This window comes from Vanacampus margaritifer, chromosome 7 (assembly GCF_051991255.1).
Source record: "Vanacampus margaritifer isolate UIUO_Vmar chromosome 7, RoL_Vmar_1.0, whole genome shotgun sequence".
Classification (NCBI taxonomy): Eukaryota; Metazoa; Chordata; class Actinopteri; order Syngnathiformes; family Syngnathidae; genus Vanacampus; species Vanacampus margaritifer.
In genome coordinates this window covers 25,940,345-25,959,918 of record NC_135438.1, presented here as the reverse complement: position 1 = coordinate 25,959,918, position 19,574 = coordinate 25,940,345, and the positions used below count along the sequence as shown (strand labels likewise).

The window sequence follows — 19,574 nt, the reverse complement described above, 5'->3', positions numbered from 1 at the left end:
GGCATGTCTAATCAGAACTTTTCGACATTGCACACCAGCTTAGGCTCTGGCGAGGTGACATTCCACATCCCCAAAAGCTAGCCGAAGATTGGACTGCCAAGGTCCCTGCCTTCAGCTATCGCCCAACAAACCATCTAAGCTATGGTTTGCATGTTCTTCCCGTGCATGTGTGGTTTTATTCAGGTACTATGGTTTCCTCCCACATTCTAAAAAGCATGCATGGTAGGTTAATTGGACACTCTGAGTTGTCCCTAGGTGTGTTTGTGAGTTTGAATGGTTGTTCGTCTGTGTGTGTGCCCTGCGATTGGCTGGCAACCAGCTCAGGGTGTAACCCGCCTACTGCCTGAAAACTGGGATAGGCCCCAACACACCCACAACCCTCGTAAGGATAAGCAGTTCAGATGATGGATGGATTTACGGAGGGTGACTGTGTTTTGAAGGGAGATTGGAATTTACGGTTTACAATCGAACATTGTTTAGTTGGGGGTGAAGAGCATCTTGACAGAAAAGAGCATTTACCCAGGATATTTTCTAGTTGTTTCTACTCACTATTTAAGAAAAGTTGTTACTCATTTGTTATCCTTACACTTAAGGTTATAATTCGCCACTACGGTAATCATTGCACAAGTTTCACAGGAGATCAGGTTGTATTTTCATTGTATGCTATTGTCATGGAAAATGTGAAATGTCACAATCATTCTTGGTAAGTTTTCTTTAACGGTAAAAAAGTAAATTTCTAAGACTTGTAAGATATGTGGAAGGGATATTCTTTTTTCATGTTCATCCATGGAGGAGATCAAGTATCTTGGGTTCATGAGTGAAGGAAGAATGGAGCAGGAAAAACTGCAGTGATTCTGTCATGGCAAACAAGGAGCTGAACCAAAAGGCAAAAGTCTTGATTTAACGGTCTATCTGCGTTCCCACACTCATCTATGATCACAAGGGCTGCAAGTAGAGCCGCTGCTCCTCCACACTGAAAGAAGCCACATGAGTTGGCTCCGGCATCTGGTCAGGATGCCTTCTGGGCACCTCCCGGGTGAGGTTCTCCAGGTATGTTGACTATGTTCCACTGGAAAGGGGCCAGTATGGCAACCAGGACACGCTGGAGAAACTACGTATGTCTCCCGGCTGGCTAGGGAACACCTTGGGATCCTCCGGAAAGAGATGGATAAAGTGGCTGGGGAGAGGAGAGTCTGGGCTTCCCTGCTTAGGCTGCTGCCCCAGTAATCCAACCTTGAATAAGCGGAAGTAGATGATGGATGGATTGATGGGATGGTTGGATGATACTAGAATATTGGTAAAAAAAAATGCTGTCCATTTTGCCTGTCATAAGTTGATGTTATAATAATATTATTAAGTGCTGATGATGTGCGTTTGATTCGCAGCACTTACAGAGCCAATGGCGGTATCCCAAAGCGACATACCACCACCAGCTGGTGCTGCATGATTAGTGTGTTATTGAACCAGTTACCTTACTTTAATAGCCATGGTCATCACAGGAAAATGGGTGATAGAGGTAACAATGAGAAAGTACTGTAAATGTACAAAAGTACATTAGCACTTAGCATAGCGCAGTGGCCCATCAACCAACCCATTCATTATTTATATGCTACCGCAGCTTCACGACAATGCGGCATGCCGTCTTGACAAATGCACCCAAATTGAAAAATGTTACAGTTGAGCACCGCAATGTGACAACAGAAGGTAGGAAAAGTTGTGGTGAATTGATTTCAGAGTGACAAGATATTTTGGCAAGGAACATAAATTACATATGGATATCTCCAACAGGTTGACTATACTAGCTTGGTTGAAAGTGGTGGAAACGTGTGACTTAAGCCTTTTTAACATTTGAAATGGTAGCTTAAATTGAAATACGGTAAATCAACACATGCTTAACTCCAATCAGATCCCTTCTAATGTTTATTATATAAGTGAAGCCAATGCTTTTTCTTGTAGCTACTGTACTTTACGTCCAAACATGCCTCTTCCCAGGCATCTGTTCGGTAGCTTAGCAACTAGAGCTAAATATGGACATGCCTGCCCAGTGCCCCGTGGTGAACACCGCAAAATCTGCAGGCATTGGACTAGAGCGTTAATGTTTGCATGCCGATTTTCAACACACATTCCTCTGACATGTAAGATTTTCCATGGTGTGCCATGGGGCATTCCATGGGTAAGATGGAGCCTGTACCAGGACAGGGTAGATACTTTTCTGGTCACCAGTCAATCATAGAAGGCACAAACTATGAAAGGCTTGCTTCGTTGACTGGCAACACCTCAGCTAATGTTCCAAGTATCTGCAGTCAGAGGCAGTTGGATTAAAATATAATTTGATGTTGATAGGCGAACAGAAGCTGCATAAAATAATGGCAATGCTCTCCTTCAACTATAATATGTTCCATGCATGAAAACTGGGTAGTGGAAATGTCTACTCTTGAAGGTTCATCACAATAGTTTTGCCATTAAAAACAACCAGTAAGATGACACTTGACGGTTGTCAAGTTGATTGATATTGAGTGCAAACATGCCTTTGCCTGAGCTAAATAGCTAATGTCATCTGTCTCGTAAAGTCCCCATGAGTTACAGTCAACACTACTTATGCAAGCAAATGCAGCTATTTATTTATTCATTCATTTATTTTGCCAGGGGCGCACAGCTCCACCATACCACCAAATATCAAGATACAGTCGAGATAATCCTGTATAATAACACCCATCCTTTAGAATGCATGACATTTGACATACATTTTATACAGATGCACATTATGCAAAAGCTTTGTTGATTAACCATTGAAAGAAAAAATTGTGGCGGTCCACTGAATTGCACTTCTTGAGTAACTGTAAAGTCAAAAGTGCATAATGGGAAAGAAAGTCGTGAATCACTTCATAAAAATTGTGTTGCAAAATTTTGTTGCCCTTTAAAGTGCATAAGTGATCCTAACTACTCATTAAACCTATTACACTCTTGCAATAGTAATAACAGTAAAGACATAGAACAACACTTAAACAAGTTTGTACATATCTCAGAAATCACACCATTTAACTGGCATTGTTTATATTAACCGGTAAACAGTACTTGCCCCGTTATCAAATTCTGTTGTTGTTTTTTGCATAGATTATGCAAATTCCATTTATTATATACATCATAGGATTTATATTATTTATAGCACTTATTATTTACTTTTTATTCTTGTCTCCATAACCTGACTGACCGTATCGTTTGGTATGTTACATGCTGTTCGTGTCTCTCTCAACAGTCCATGGTCTTACTGTTGCACAGCCAGCGCCAGTACATTTTCGATTATGACTCAGGGGACCGCTTGTCAGCTGTTACCATGCCGAGCGTAGCTCGACACACCATGCAAACCATAAGATCCATCGGCTACTACAGAAATATCTACACTCCACCAGAGAGCAACGCCTCAGTTACTGTGGACTACTCTGAAGATGGACAGGTGTGTACATCAGTAGCACTGATGATGAGCCTTTGTACAATTAGTTTTACGTTAGACTGTACAATTGTACAATATATGTTCCCTTTTTTCCTGCAAGCATCATCTCACCAGATAATTTTGTGCCTCAAAGTAAAACTGTGTCTTCATACAATGAATGTAGAGTACAGTACTATATGTTAAATGCTTTGGTCAAAATACACCACAGTTCAAGAATTTTACTAAACACAGCCAATGTGTGTGACTCTTGTATCATAATAGTACTTTTATGGAGAAGAAAAAAAATATTTGGGAAGCTCATCAAAGCTCCCATAAAACCATAAAGGTATTGTTTGTGTTATCACTCATACTAAACTACACACACTGAATTTTACTGTGCAGAATCTGTGCAAGTTCATTTAGGTTTGTATGGCAAGGCAGGGCAGTTTAATTTCTATAGCACATTTCATACACAAGGTGTGCTTTACATGACACAACACTTACACGCATCAAAATACTGTACACAAAAGTGAATGACATTCAGGAGCGAAACAGAAAACAAAAGTAGCTTACAAAAAATACTAAAAGAACATACAGTACATGGTTGTGATAGCTGTGCTAGTGACTGCTACCATCAGAAGTATATTAAAACACAGATTATTTGTTTTGTAGAGCCACTTAAGTACTTTAGAAAAAAGGCACTGGTACAAAATGTAAATTTTTGACAAAACACGATTTTACAAAGTACAGTGTCGTAAAAGAATATAAAGTGTCCAGTAGTTTGATTATACTGATCAACAATAACAAATGTGCAAATAGAGGGATGGGGAAAAAACAGCAAATTCATTATTAATGGTACTACAGAGATGGGCAGATTGTTTCAGTGTTACAATGAGTTCACTTTTAAGGATTAAGTTATTAAACATCTGGCAACTTGCATGCAACTTTGCTTGCAAAAATGCATAATGTGTCTGCTTTTAGATGATTGACATTGTCCACATATTGTAAAAGCTTTTTCTTTCTCCTTATCAGCTCCTTCGAGTCGCCCATCATGGAACTGGTCGCCGTATATTGTACAAATATCGCAGACAGGTATGTGCACTTCTTTTCATATTTTAAAGGTATATAGTACATATTTACCACGGTTTAAAGAAAAAACAGTGTTGTTGTCTTTCCTTATAGTGTTTGTATACAGTATTCGGTTGCGGATTCTGTACATTTTCAATGGTATAGCAAACAATTGACTCAAAGATGGATGTTTGCGTCAAGGTTCTGTTTTGTTTGGTTCTTGACAGCACAGTGAGATCAATGGTGCACAGGGAAATCAGGAAGCACACTAGAAATATCAGGTGGTCCACAGGGTGTTGGAGGTCTGATGCGTTAGTAGATGCTGCAGTGGTGAATGAACAAGAATGTTTGGCAGCTTGTATAAACTACACTGAAGCTGAAAGGATATGAAGAGTATTTGCTGTCGTAAACTATAATGACACTGCTCCATCTTTCTCCTCAGAACAAGCTGGCAGAAATTCTGTATGATTCAACTCGGGTCAGTTTCACATACGATGAGACGGCCGGCGTGCTGAAGACAGTCAACTTGCAGACCGAAGGGTTTATCTGTTCAATACGCTACCGCCAAATTGGCCCACTGGTTGACCGGCAGATATTCCGCTTCAGCGAGGATGGGATGGTGAACGCACGTTTTGACTACACCTACGACAACAGCTTCAGAGTCACCAGCATGCAGGCTGTCATCAATGAGACGCCACTACCAATCGATCTCTATCAATTTGATGACATATCAGGAAAGGTGGAGCAGTTTGGAAAGTTTGGAGTCATTTATTATGACATCAACCAGGTGAGAAAGCTTTGGTTAATTGAAGAAAAACTATGAAAGTCATACATTAATCTTCTGCCCTCGGTTAGTGTAGAGGACGTAACCTAGGCAGCGAGCTAAAAATTTGAAAGAGTTCCAACAATAAAAGGACACGTGGTTGTTGTAGCCTTTGGTCTTTACTTCCTTTTTCTTTCATATTTTGTGAAACTGCAACATACAGATCAAAATAAAACACAAGTGCTCATGCATAAAAAATAGCATTACAATGTAAGCAATATCACTTAACATCTGCGTAGCATGTGTAGGCTAACACTGACTTTAGCATAGGTCAGCTCAGCTAACGGCTAATAGCATCGAGCCGTTGTTTTAAAGAAAGTCTACCATTAATAAACTTAAAATAACAACAAACACAAATATGTCACACCATTTTGACTGGTTTGACATACATATTATGCTCTGCCCACGCTCTGACATGGAAAAACAAGGATGAGCGAGGGAATTCCTCATGTTTCTACCTCCCGTGTTGCGACTCCGTATGCAGGCTTTCAATAATATAGCTGCTGCTTACATTGCTTCGCTAGTAGGTGGCTCTGTTTGACAAAATCAAATATGTGAACACACTTGTAACTAAGGCAAGGGTGACATCTACTGACATAGGAAGAATGTTTTTTCACAACAGAAAAATTGGCTTTACAATACTACTCAATTTATTTACTAACAAATGAGGGCCAGAACAATTACATTTTTGATGATCTGGTCGTGAACATGACACCTGCAGAGTGAAGTTGAATATCGTCAGATGATCACAGTCAAACAAGTGATTGTCTTCCCTTGTGTCCCGGATTTAGATCATCTCCACAGCAGTTATGACTTATACCAAGCACTTCGACCAGCATGGTCGCATCAAGGAGATCCAATATGAGATCTTCAGGTCTCTGATGTACTGGATCACCATTCAGTATGACAACATGGGCCGAGTCACCAAACGTGAGATCAAGATAGGACCATTTGCCAACACGACCAAATATGGCTATGAATATGATGTTGATGGACTGTTGCAGACTGTCTCACTCAATGAAAAAACAATGTGGAGGTAAGGTCACCATGTAAGGATTACAAAAAAAAGCCATTTAAAGAGGATTGCTGTTGTTAATAGTCTGATGAACCGGACTTGCAGGTACAATTATGACCTAAATGGGAATTTACATTTGCTGAATCCGGGAAACAGTGGTCGGTTGACGCCTCTTCGTTACGACCTCAGAGACAGAATCACTCGTCTGGGAGATGTTCAGTACAAATTGGACGAAGATGGTTTTCTCAGACAGAGAGGGGCAGAGATATTTGAATACAACTCCAAAGGTAGGGGGGAAAAAATGTTGAATTGATGAAAATTAAAAATGTTTCTACATTTTCTTTAACCCCGTTTGCAATGGTGACGGTGTTGTTGAGGCAGTATAAAGATTGACATACTCACCATGGACAGTAAAGTCATGTAAACATTTGACTTTTAGTAATTTATTAGAATTTATTTTTGTGAGGCTCTGTTTAAAAGTACTTGTCATTACTTATTATTTCAAAGAAACAAACTCTGAAATACAGTCTGCAGATTTTAAGGTTTGAACTAATAATGTTTTAGCCGGCTTGCTGATGTTTCAGGGCTATTGATCACCTCTGAAGTAATTCAACTCCTACAACTCATACACTTTGTGTGCATGTGTGTGTGGGGGCGGGTGCAATGTACCAGTTGTAGCAGAAGCCGCCTTAGGTCCCGCCTTCAGGTTGTGTAAAAAGGCAGAAGCACCCGAGCATCCACCAAACGGGTCTTTTACCAGAGTCCTGGGCGCTTGAGAGTTCTTTGCAGGACCTTAGCTCTTCTTAGTATTGCGCTCTACTGCATGGAGATGTGGGATGTTGTTCCTGTTATCTGCTGGAGCCATCCACTCATTTTAGGGGGTTAATCCCTCCAGTGTCCTGATTACTACTGGCACTAAGGTGGCACCAATGTTGCCTTCACCTTTTACATTTTCTCTTTCTTCCTTCGGTGCTTGGTATTTTTCCGGTGTTTTGTTTGCCTTTTTCTGGATGTTGTTTTCAACCACCATCTATGGCAGCGGTAGGCACACTCGGTCCTCGAGAGCCGGAGTCCTGCAGGTTTTGGATTTTTCCCCTCTCCAGCACAGCTGATATATTATCAGCTCATCAGCAAGCTCTGCATAAGCCTGGTTGATTGGAATCAGCTGCTTTGCAGCAGGGAAACCTCCAAAACCTGCAGGACTCCGGCCCTCGAGGACCGAGTTTGCCCACCACTAATCTATGGTATCTGCCATCTTGATTCTGGAAAATCCATACACAGTATAGCCTTTATATAGTAATAGACCCTAGACTATTCTATTCTGTAGATTTATAAATACGAGTATTGTCAATGAATGAGGCAATCATTGCCAATAGCCTCTGAAATCCACTCTCTCGTCTGTATTTGGTGCCCGTTAGCACTCTCTTACATGCCAGCCACTCCGCTTATTTCTTGAGTCTTGACAGTCGTGCCCATAGATATCTTATACAATATAACACTGGATGAAGCCTGGAATGGCCACCATCTCTAACCAGAGATCCCACTTTCCACTTCATTTATTTGTATGAGACATTGTGCAAGAGCGCACTTCCTGTAAAAAGTAATTAAATCATAACACACGCAGTTTTAAGCAATTTTCATGTGTTACATGTCAGACATGTAGCTACAATACAAACAAATCAGTGTACTGTATTTTGAAAATGTTTCTTCCCTCAATATTTAATTTTAAGGAAATAGTAAGTTCAATGAGAACCAATGAGTTGCATAAGACTCACATAAATCCAATATTAATATTAAATGTGTTTTATATGAACATAATGATAAAATTGAATGCATTATTCAATATCTTACATATCTTGTAGTAAAGTAGCATTATTATGAGTACAGAATTACAAAATGTTGCAATATAGCATGTAATTGAAAAGTGAACACGTGATTGATTGATTTAATTTCCACTTTCCAGTGACAATGCATAGCACCGCTTTACACGTTTTGTGACACAAATGTGCCGCTTTCTAGTTGTAGTGTAGTTCCATAAATGTGGCATGACCAATGACACCAATGTAAAATGGTAGGCTTTCAGTATCAAATTGTGTCTCCATGATATGCTGCCCCTGCAGAAATACAGTGACTATTCCCTCAGTGACAATGCAACTAACAGCTGAGACCTTTAGGCCGTTCAGCCACACAAATCTATGGCTTCTTCATACCTAGAGGTGCTTGACTGTAAACATTCAAGTAATATGTTGTGAAAGCCTTGATTATAAAATGACCAACGTGTCTGGTATCATACCTGCATGTCTGATGTTTCTAACAAACAAATCCATGTCAAAATGGGAAAATAATTCAGCGAATTTGGATTAATTTATTGGAGCCAAACTCAGTCACTTCAATAGAAGTCAATGGAAGTGATGGCCGGGGCAGAAACAATGGAAGGATAGGGGACAGCTGGTTCAAGATGCCCACTAGGTTTGCATGTCTTTCATTAACTAAGGCTCCCTCTAGTGGTGATTTGGCCCTATAGTCATGACATTGTATATGGTTAAATAAATAAAATACAATACAATACAATACAATACAAGGCTTTTTTTCTTTAAGGAGCAATTTTGCAATTTAATTTGGGGAACAACTGTCTAATTTTGAGGAGCAATCTTTTGCAGGTTAATCACAGGGACCTGAAGCAAAAGTTGTATTAATTAATATAAACACAGCAATATAATGAACAATTTTTAAATAATCAAAATATATATATATTTTAAAATCACATTATGCATAGCAGCAAACTGTATTTTCTTGTCTGGAAACATTTTTCAGTGGGGCAGTTTTAAACACAAATACAACTTTCAGTTGGAAATATTTCTGAATGGGTTGTCTGGTCTTTTAGCAAAGCTAAATTGATAAAAGAAAAAGATAAGACCTGTAATGTGTGTAATGTAATTTATTGTGCACACAATGCTGCTGCTAAATGTACACTTGGCATCTTTGACTTTTAACCTAATATTTTTACTTTTCCTGTTCATTACGCTAGGTCTTCTTGTTCGGGTCTACAGTAAAGCCGCTAGTTGGACCATCCAGTACCGTTATGATGGTTTGGGTAGGCGAGTAGCAGCCAGGAACAGTCTAGGACAACATCTGCAGTTCTTCTATGCTGACCTGAACTACCCCACCAGGATCACACATGTTTATAACCACTCCAGCTCCGAAATCACCTCCTTCTACTATGACTTGCAGGTAACAACAGTTGTGTTTTTTGTTGGTGTTCTTTACAGATAGATAGGCACCTGCATATAAAAGAAAATAAGTATCACCTTAAAAACTGTTGCTTGAGTGCTAGCCTATCAATTGGAAGGATAATGTTTAATGCACACTTCTCCCAAAGACCTGTTTAAGTTTATTTTGTGTAAAATACTGAAGCTAGCTCAGATATTAATTTCTGGTTATTTTTATTACATGGCTAATGTCGCTTGTACTGTAAACGGGGTGAAATATTAACAAATTCCTGAAACATAAAAATAAAGATATGCCATATAGTCCGCAGCAACACTCTGTCAGGAGCAGGTAATAGGTCGCATGGAAAGATTGTTTAGGGCTGCACCAACAATTGAAAGAATTAAGGAAAGGCTCTTTTCTGGTGTGGTTAGCGCCAATGGCATGGGTAACTTGCCCATGTGTGAAGACACCGTTAATGCTGAAAGGTACATAGGTTTTGGAGCAACATATGCTGCAACGTTTTTTTCAGGGCCACCCCTGCTTAGTTCAGCAAGATGGGACAAGGGAAATAATTTCAGCTACAAAGCTTCAAACTAGTGTTTTCAGTTCCCAAACACTTACCGTTATTAAACATGTACCTGTCACAGCTTTTTGGAACGTGTTGCAGGCGTCAAATTCAAAATGAGTGAATATTTTAAAAATAATAAATAAAAAAATAACTATAAAGTTAAATTAAATACCATGTCTTTGTAGTGTATTCAAATGAATAAAGGTTAAAAAAGATTTGCAAATCATTGTACTTTTTTAAATTTTACACAAAGTTCCAACGTCATTGCTTTTAGAGTTTGTACAATAGAAATTGTTAGCCAGTCCTATTCTTCTCCAACAAAAGAGTGACATCTGACCTCGCAAAGTTTCTTATATGGATTAATGTATAAAAATTCCCACGGATACAAATATTAACATCGTAGAGCATGCATACCAGATATCTTTTTCCATTGTTTTTTTTTTTCACTCCATATTTTTGTCCATAAAGTTTATGTGCTGATGTGTTACAATTTGACTGCTACATGATTCTGTTTCTTTATAGCAGGACAAAAGATCAGGACATAAAATGAATAATATAAAACATTTTGTTAGAATCTAACTCTCTCTAGTCAGTGCTTTAACGACTTGGCTTATTGCGATTGGATCTTGCTCTCAGCTTTGAATTTATGACAGTCTGTTTGCAGCCAGCTCCCCTCCGGTGACCATAAACAAATAAAATGACCATACAGAATCTATATTAGAAGGGAAGGCAGTGCAGACCTATTTTTTTGTTGAAGACCCAGTTAATCAAAGTAATATACTGTTGAAATAGATGCTGTTGACATAAGTGTACTGTAATTTCTGTTGCGCAATCAATTAACTCCTATTGTTCAATTTTGAATAACTATATTATTTTGTATAAAAATGTTTATTGCACAAGGACATGTTTTTTCTATAAGTATATTTTAAATGAATGTGTATTTCTTTTTTTTTGGTTAATGCTTATTGCACAGGGCCACATTTTTGCTATGGAAATCAGCAGTGGAGAAGAGTTTTATATTGCATGTGACAACACCGGGACCCCTCTGGCTGTCTTCAGCAACAATGGACTTTTACTTAAGCAGGTATGTGTCGTCTTTTACACACCGGCCATCTTAGCCACTGCAATATTTCGCCAGCTTTTTTGCAGTGTGCTGTCCTGTGTGTTGTGGGTTGAAGTAGACCCAGGAACTTGTGGGCTTCCATCGAAATATCAGAGGCATAACAGAGGCGTAATGCCGCCAACCACAGCCAACACGAGAAGTTTAACATCCGAGACTCCCTGCCCTTTGTGTTGAAAGTGATTGTCACCGTCATGCTGACATTGCCATGCATCCAATTATGTTAATGGGCCAACCCACGTCAACATGTTCCTTGGCAATAAGCCGTTTCAGTGGGACTTGTCTGAAAGGGACAGGCGAATAAATCCCGGATCTACTGCTACGCCTCTGATCCGCCAATTTGCAGGGAATGAAGTGTGAAAGCAGCTTGCGTGTGTGTTTACTTGGGACATAATGAATTGTTTAAAAAAACATGTTGGTGCACATTTTATCACTACAAATTTTCCAAATGACAAAAGGCCTTTCTTTATGTGTGTAGGTGCAATACACGGCGTATGGCGAGATTTATTTTGATTCAAACCCAGACTTTGTGCTGGTAATTGGTTTCCACGGAGGCTTGTATGATCCCCTGACACGACTGCTACATTTCGGAGACAGAGACTATGACATTCCCGCCGGGAGGTAAGTTGAGATGTGATTGCACTTTACATAACCGCTTTGTCAGTGACTTGTCTAACCCCAATGAGTTGTCTTGAAGGTGGACAACCCCCGACATCAGCACGTGGACCAGGGTTGGTAAAGACCCTCAGCCTTTCAATCTTTACATGTTCCAAGGCAACAACCCCATCAGCAAAATCCATCAAGTTAAAGAATATGTAACAGGTAACACTGTAACATACAGTACAGTTAAGATGAAAAAGTGCATCTAGCGCATAAAAACTAGGTTAGGACAAATAAGTCATTTTGCAGCCAGTCAGCTTTGTAGAAACGCACAGTGAACGTTTATCGCTGTAATTGCTTAGTGGGTTTCCCAGGCTGTGATTGTGTAACTTTTACATAATTGGGTTATGTGCTGCAAGGGCTTACTTACACAAATGCATTAAGCGTCTTTATCTTCCATCCAGTTGTAGTGATTTAGGACACATTTGTGCGAAAAATATTTAACCACTATACAAACTTGGGGAACCCCCCCCCCTCCCACCCCCAAGAAAAGTGGAAAGGGAAACCATCCTAATTATGAACTTATTCACTCCCAGCCTTTTTCACAGAAGGAACCCCCTTCGCTCCCGGCTGTTATACTGAATTTTGACTTATTTTGCAAGGTCCACAGAATATTGGGTTCTATTACTATAAAAACATGGAACATACCAAACAAAAAATTAGAGTCTCTTCCTTCATCAGGAAAAAAGTACTAATAATAGTAGTAGTAATTTTTATCTGTTTCTGTTTTGCAGCAATTATCATTAGAATATAGCTAAGTTTCATCATTGTTCACAAACCTGTTGAAAACACTGACAAAAGGAGCTTGTTGTAACATGCTGATCTCTTATACTCTGCTGCCACCTGATGGCCGTTTTTGTAATAACTACCATTAGTTTAAGCGACCTCTTCATGTCCGAAGCTGTATCAAAACCTTATGTATGCTCTAGCATATAAATAAATAAATAACATAAAAAAAAACATAAATATGTTTTTGGGAGTGAAGGACAAAGTCTTAAAAACTTATTTATACATTTTGGGATTTGAATGAGTTAAATATGTTTGTGAGTTTTACAGGTTGAATTAATTTCTAAAATGATTATTGTTTGCAAATTCCTTTTTGGCTGTTCATTATTGACAAATATTTTTTGCAGTCCAATTTGTAGATGAATAGTTGCTGTTTCAGTCACTACTCCATAAAAACAAGCCTCTTCATTTTTCCATTCTGTTGCCCGCTGCCAACAGAAAAAAAAACATTTCATATAATTTTTGGGACCATGGGGAAATGCACCATGTTAAGAAACCCCTCAATTGATTGGAAGCACAGACAGCAAGCTGTATGAATGAAAGCACCTTGAGGTTGTGATCGGTCTCATGTAATTGCGCAGATATTGCAGTGTTTTGGGCCAAGTGGGAAAAAGCATGAGCTTCTTGTCGAAATATTACAAGAACAGCATAATTAACAATGTAAACTATTTCATGTACATCCTGGACTCTTTCAGTTGTGGTGTAAAAAGAAGAAGATTTTAATGTTTTCTTCTGTGTCTCTTGAGATGTCAACATTTGGTTGGTCACGTTTGGATTCCACCTGCACAACGCAATTCCAGGATTCCGTATTCCAAAATTTGATTTGACGCAGCCATCGTTGGAGATGAAAAAAAGTCAGCTGTGGGATGACCTGCCTGTGAGTAACATTCACACACCCTCAGAACAACAACTATTCTCTTACCCAAAAATAAACATCCTGCCTGTGTTCCGTTGCTACTTCGTAGTTCGGTTATTGCAGCTTCACTCTATCGCAGGTTTTCATTTGCGAACATAACTTCATATATTGTTTTATTTCACTATTTTTCTTCCTTCTAAGTTGAACCAGTCAAGAAAAACGTTTTCTTTGTTTTTGTTTTTTGTTTGTTTGTTTTTAAGGGAAATTTATAAAAACCGAGAGCATTAACACAGTTTGTCGCCCTTAAAATCACCATTCCCTCATCATGGGTGTGTTCAGAAATACTCTCTCAACGTGCTGCTTCACTCAGACCATTTGAAAACTCAGAACGTTGTTCAAATGTGCCGTTTGGTTATGCCCCAAAAAATGGAGCGCAGTGCAGTACAAGGAAACTAAACAACTGCTCTACACTATATCAGCATAAGGACAAGGACAATAAAACGTCAATATGTCACAGGATTCTGGTTAAAGTAAGCCATTTTATTAAGATAAAAAGAGAAACTTTAAGTTATTAGCTGCTGCTGGGGTGCAGAACTGGCTCCGCTCACATTGATTTCTGAATGCAGCCTATAATCAGCAGCTCGGTATTTAGTCTTCATTTTGCATTTTAAAAGTAAAATTCATTAAGTGAAGGAAGGGAGCGGGGGTTTTGTAATGACTTAATTGAGGCGTAAATGCTTCACGGAAATTCACCTATTGCTGTGGGGCTTGGAACATATAACATGTATATAAAAAATGAGGTGCTCAGATTCAATAAATGCAAACAAATTCAGAAAGGTGACAGATTGGATGAAACAGTTGTTTGTTTCGCATTTCAAAAACATGTGTCCAGGTAAGACAAACTGATTTCTTTATCTCTAATATAAATTGACTATTTAAATACAGTACAGTAATTTTCACAGTGGCAAAACCAGGCAGGTACTAGACAAAATCAACATAAAATTGAGACCTAACACAAAGAAATGTGGGAAACATCTAAAACCAAGAGAGTGCAAAAACATGAGGAAATCAAGAGACACTTTAACCTGGGAAAATAAAGAAAATAAACTAAAGGTGGAGTGGCCATAATGAAAGAGGAAATGAGGCGAGAAGAGGCATCGGGAAAGCCAATCATTCTTCCCCTCACAACATTTCACGCTCACTTTCACAGAGACTTTTTGTTAACAGGAAATATTCCTGATGCACAGTCTGTATCACAACCCTTTACAACTTATGAGAGAGAGAGGGGGAGAGGGGGGGGGGGGGTGAGAGGGAGAGACTTAATTACTTAATTTACTTTTAAAAGTGAGCTAAATTGCATATAAGAAAAAACAATGGTAAAGGAAAGATTATCACAGATTGAATTCTTATCAGGGAAAGAAAGAGTGTTTGACCTCAAGAAAAAAGGGAAGCTGAATACTGACAGTTTTATTTTGTTATTATTATTTTGTTCTGCTTTGAAGAGACAGTAATGCACATATTCTCCTAACGCTTACCAGAATCTGACATACCTTGGCAAGTAAAAAGTGTTACATATCGAAAGTGATTTGAGCCTTAATACTATATCATACACATTATCATGATGTATTTGGGTGAAATTTAGGGATGACTATAATATGCTTGTGAACCTTTACATGTGAACTAGTTTAAACTTTTGAAGGCACAAGTCAAACCATTCAATATTTCACTACTTTCCGCAAATCTATATGAATCAATACATTTCCTGGTTCAATTTAAATTGGCATTCAAGCAAGCACATTTTTCGCTTCATTTTTTTATATCATGAGACCAAAAAAACACCTAACTGAGCAACATCATTTTGTTGTTCTTCAAACAGGATGTTCTCAAAGGGAATTACCCACTGAGCTTAGATTGTCAGAATGTCTACGGGTTGCACAAGAGATAGAGACTCAGAATCAGAATCACAGAAAGGCATGGAAGTAAATGCTAATGAATCAAGTATCTGTGAATTTTGCAATTTCACCTCACTGAGCAAAAAGTACTGACACAATAAGCAGTTGGACTTTAGAGAAGGCCAAATTAAGTTCACCTTTAAAGTTCAGAGTGCATTTTAGGTTCATTCTGCTATTTCAACCAAAAGATTAAATATCCTAAACTTTTCCTTATTGTCAAATAAATAGTTTGCTTCTATGGAGGACCAAAACGGACAACATTTAAAAATAAATAAATGACTAAATAAATAAATAAAAGTGATAATAAAAACTGATATAAAAAATATAATTCAAAAATTAAATAAAAATAAATATATAAATAGAAGTAAATATCAGTCATTAAAGAAAAATGCTCTGCTCGCACGTTGAATACGCTCTGTCATGTCGAAATGTCATTCAAATGAGTGGGCAGTCCTAAGCGTGTCTTGGGTTGGGCTCCAAAATATATATATTTTGTTTTAATTTCCATTTATATTTATTTTTTGGGATTTAATTTTTGAACTATAGTTTTTTTATATGTGTTTTTATTTGCACTTTTATTCATTTATTTAGTCATTTATTCACCCACCTCAATGAAGCTACGGTGTGTTTTTATGAATGTGAATAAGTATTTCAAATAAGGCCAAATGTAACTTTGTGCTGTATGTCTCATCATTGACAGTCAATTTCAGGTGTCCAGCAGGAGGTAAATCGTCAATCCCGGGCGTTCCTGTCTTTCGAGCGGATGCCAGAAATCCAGCTAAGCCGACGCCATACGGACCACACTAAACCGTGGCTCTGGTTTGCGACAATCAAGTCTCTAGTTGGCAAAGGAGTGATGCTTGCTGTTATCCAAGGCCGCGTGGTGACCAGCGCTCTCAACATTGCCAACGAGGACTGCATCAAAGTGGCCGCAGTCTTAAACAATGCATTTTACCTGGAGGATTTGCATTTTACAGTGGAAGGACGGGACACCCACTACTTCATCAAGACGAGCCTGCCCGAGAATGATCTCAGCGCACTGCGGCTCACCTCAGGACGCAAAGCGCTGGAAAATGGCGTGAATGTGACAGTGTCGCAGTCTACAACAGTGATGAATGGCCGAACGCGGCGCTTCGCTGATGTGGAGCTGCAATATGGTGCTCTGGCACTCCACGTGCGTTATGGGACAACGCTGGACGAGGAGAAGGCGCGAGTGTTGGAGCACGCCAGGCAGAGGGCCTTCACGAGTGCCTGGACCCGTGAACAGCAGCGTGTGAGAGATGGCGAGGAGGGCGTTCGACTGTGGACAGAGGGAGAGAAAAGGCAGCTCCTGAGCAGCGGGAAGGTTTTGGGTTACGACGGTTATTACGTCTTGTCCATAGAGCAGTACCCGGAGCTAGCTGACAGTGCCAACAACATCCAGTTTTTACGTCAGAGTGAGATAGGGAGGAGGTAACAATGCATCAGCCAGGACTGTCGGAGACTCCAAAAAGATGAAAAGAAAGTTTAACAGTAGATGGATGTCACAGACTGAACTGTCTTCAGAGTCAAATGTATACATTGAACTTGAACATGTTTGCAAATATATTTTTCTCTGAGGACAATACAACAATGATGATGAAACAATCAGGTCAATACAACTGATAGCAATCTGATTTAAATTTTTAAAAAAAACAAGAAAACCTTCAGTCTATCGACCAATGCCTTTTCTTTTGTTCTTTCTTTTTTGTTCCTTTGAACTGCCTCTGAACAAACAGCATTATGCATGCATGCCCCATCTTGGAAGTGCAGGGCTAACCTGAATACTGTGCCATGCAGCGGAAGTCAAAACTGGTTTAGGCTAGCCAAAAGAGCATTTGAACAGCTATCACGGCTAAATGAGTCGCCAAGAATTTCAACAGTTTGAAAGTGTCTAAGCAGTGAACAAAACAAATGGTCTGTGGATCCCTCACGGATGGTCTCAGTGTCATTTAACCATGGAGCCAGATGTAACTTTCACCGTTGCTTTTTGATCCCCATGGGCCAATGTCCTGTCAAGGATCTTTTTTTTTTTTCGTGACTGGAGCAATCAAACAGAACTGCAATGGACTCTCTCAGAGAGAAAAAGCACATAAAATGACTGATTTGTACGAAGGAAAGTAAATGATATATCTGTTTGAATATTTTTGTTTTGTATTGTATCGAAACATTGTATTGCATTTGCTTAGGAAAAAAAAGGGGGATTAAATGAATTAAAAACAAAGAAAAAAAGTGTTTACATACTCTTACAGATACCACTATTGCTGTAACTACAACCACCACCACAGGAACTATGACCTTAACCTACGGAAGAGGATTAGGACCAGTGAAGAGAAAAAAAAAAGGATGGCAGGATTCTGACTTTATTCTCACAATTCTGACTTTAATTTCAGAATTGTGAAAATAAATTCAGAATCCTGCCAACCTTTTTTTTCTTCTCTTCACCGGCCCTAATCCTCTTCAGTGTGTAACCTAACAAAATCTGACATTTTATTTTAATTTTTTATTATTAGTGACATTTACGATCTGTTTGATCAGTTCACATGAATTATTTTGCATCCCCTCTACATCAACTGCTCCATTACGAAGATAGGATAGTGTGGTTCTCTTAGGATGGACTGTGTGGGCACAGTTGTCTCAGTGGTTCTGTTTAACACTGGTCCCCTTCTAGTCCAAGAGTCCAACAATTCTGCAAAATGTGACTCAGTCTTATAATGCATAGAATTTGTGCTTTTATCGGTCAAAGTTGGTAGTATTGCTTGCAATAGAAACATGTTGTCTTGGCTTTTGGGGGTAGTGTTGCTGTGAGTAGTAACTATTGTTGCTTCTCTCAACATTTTTGCTTGTCTCCCTTGAAGAGGAAAGTGTATTGCCATCAGTGACTTTGAGTAACAGTAATAAATCAAGAATCGGTGTGTATGTTTTTCCATTGACTGTGGGTCTTTGTACTCTTAGAGAGTTTTCCTTGTGTGTGTCTGTTTTCAAGGGTGGGAAAGCAATCTAAATATTTTTTAAGGACAGTACGGTATACATATAACAGAGTATACATTTACATCACATGCCGCTATTGTTTTGTCGACAGACAATTGAGACAAGTTGATGTGTTATCACCATCTTTATGTTGAAGGTTCAGGAATTCCACTTAACTGTACAACAATACTAGTCTCAGAGAAAGTAATTTATGTACAGTGTTTCTACAGTAAACAATAAAATCTTTGAAACTCCTACTTGTTTCTCTGTTGTTGTTTTGTGTGTTTTTTAGCTCATCTTAATTTGTAATACTGATGATGGTCTTGTATGAAAATGCTCCAACCCAACCCAGTGCTGGACTGGCCATCTGGCATACAGGGCAGATACCTGGTGGGCCGCCATCTTTTGGGGACAATGTGGTGCTTTTTAATTACCATTTTTTATATTGCAATTTACCAAACACTGCATCAAATGGGTCTGCATTACTGTATTTCCCAGAAGGAAGCTTCTTCTAAAGATGATGCACAGTTTGTTAAAACAAGCATACTAAGGACGGACATGGATTACTGGAACCATGTCCAGTGGTCTGATAAGACAAGATAAACGTATTTAGTTCAGATGGTGTCAAACGAGCAGCACTTAATTTCTCAGAATATCTTGCTTAATCTTAAAATGGCTGCCCAAACATGTTGGATATTTTGTCTCATTCTCACTTATGTGATGAGAATTAATTTCTCTAATTTGCATTGAATTCAAATGCTAAATGTCCAGTTAAACAATGATAATCAAAGGATAACGCATGCCTGAAAAAATATATATTTTTAAATATTTATATAGGGCATTTCTGAAATACAGAACTACAGAAGCAGGAAGCAAATATAAGAATTGTAAAAAAAAAGAATTGACAAGTATATGAGAATATGTAAAAGAGAATTTTATACCTAACTTTTAGTAAATAATATAAACATTAAAGGTATTTGGAATATATTAAATGATGCAATTAGGAATGACACCAGACAGAATAACTATCCACCCTATTTTTATAGAAAATGGCATACATATTAACAATATGGATCATGTCATGGATAGGTTCAACAG

At 38.7% G+C, this 19,574-nt stretch overlaps 1 protein-coding gene across 9 annotated transcripts in view; it reads left to right on the top strand.

The window, feature by feature from the left end:
• tenm3 (teneurin transmembrane protein 3) overlaps nucleotides 1-18,733 on the top strand; it is a 276,208-nt gene extending 257,475 nt beyond the window's left edge. For all 9 annotated transcript variants that reach the window (XM_077571731.1, XM_077571730.1, XM_077571728.1 and 6 more), the window contains 11 exons: nucleotides 3,257-3,454; nucleotides 4,463-4,522; nucleotides 4,941-5,285; nucleotides 6,113-6,357; nucleotides 6,442-6,623; nucleotides 9,365-9,567; nucleotides 11,088-11,198; nucleotides 11,713-11,855; nucleotides 11,932-12,056; nucleotides 13,427-13,557; nucleotides 16,189-18,733. In XM_077571731.1, the coding sequence (XP_077427857.1) occupies nucleotides 3,257-3,454; nucleotides 4,463-4,522; nucleotides 4,941-5,285; nucleotides 6,113-6,357; nucleotides 6,442-6,623; nucleotides 9,365-9,567; nucleotides 11,088-11,198; nucleotides 11,713-11,855; nucleotides 11,932-12,056; nucleotides 13,427-13,557; nucleotides 16,189-16,944 (2,499 nt within the window). In that variant the 3' untranslated portion in view covers nucleotides 16,945-18,733. The remainder of the gene's footprint in view (nucleotides 1-3,256; nucleotides 3,455-4,462; nucleotides 4,523-4,940; nucleotides 5,286-6,112; nucleotides 6,358-6,441; nucleotides 6,624-9,364; nucleotides 9,568-11,087; nucleotides 11,199-11,712; nucleotides 11,856-11,931; nucleotides 12,057-13,426; nucleotides 13,558-16,188) is intronic.
• Nucleotides 18,734-19,574: the final 841 nt, after the last annotated feature.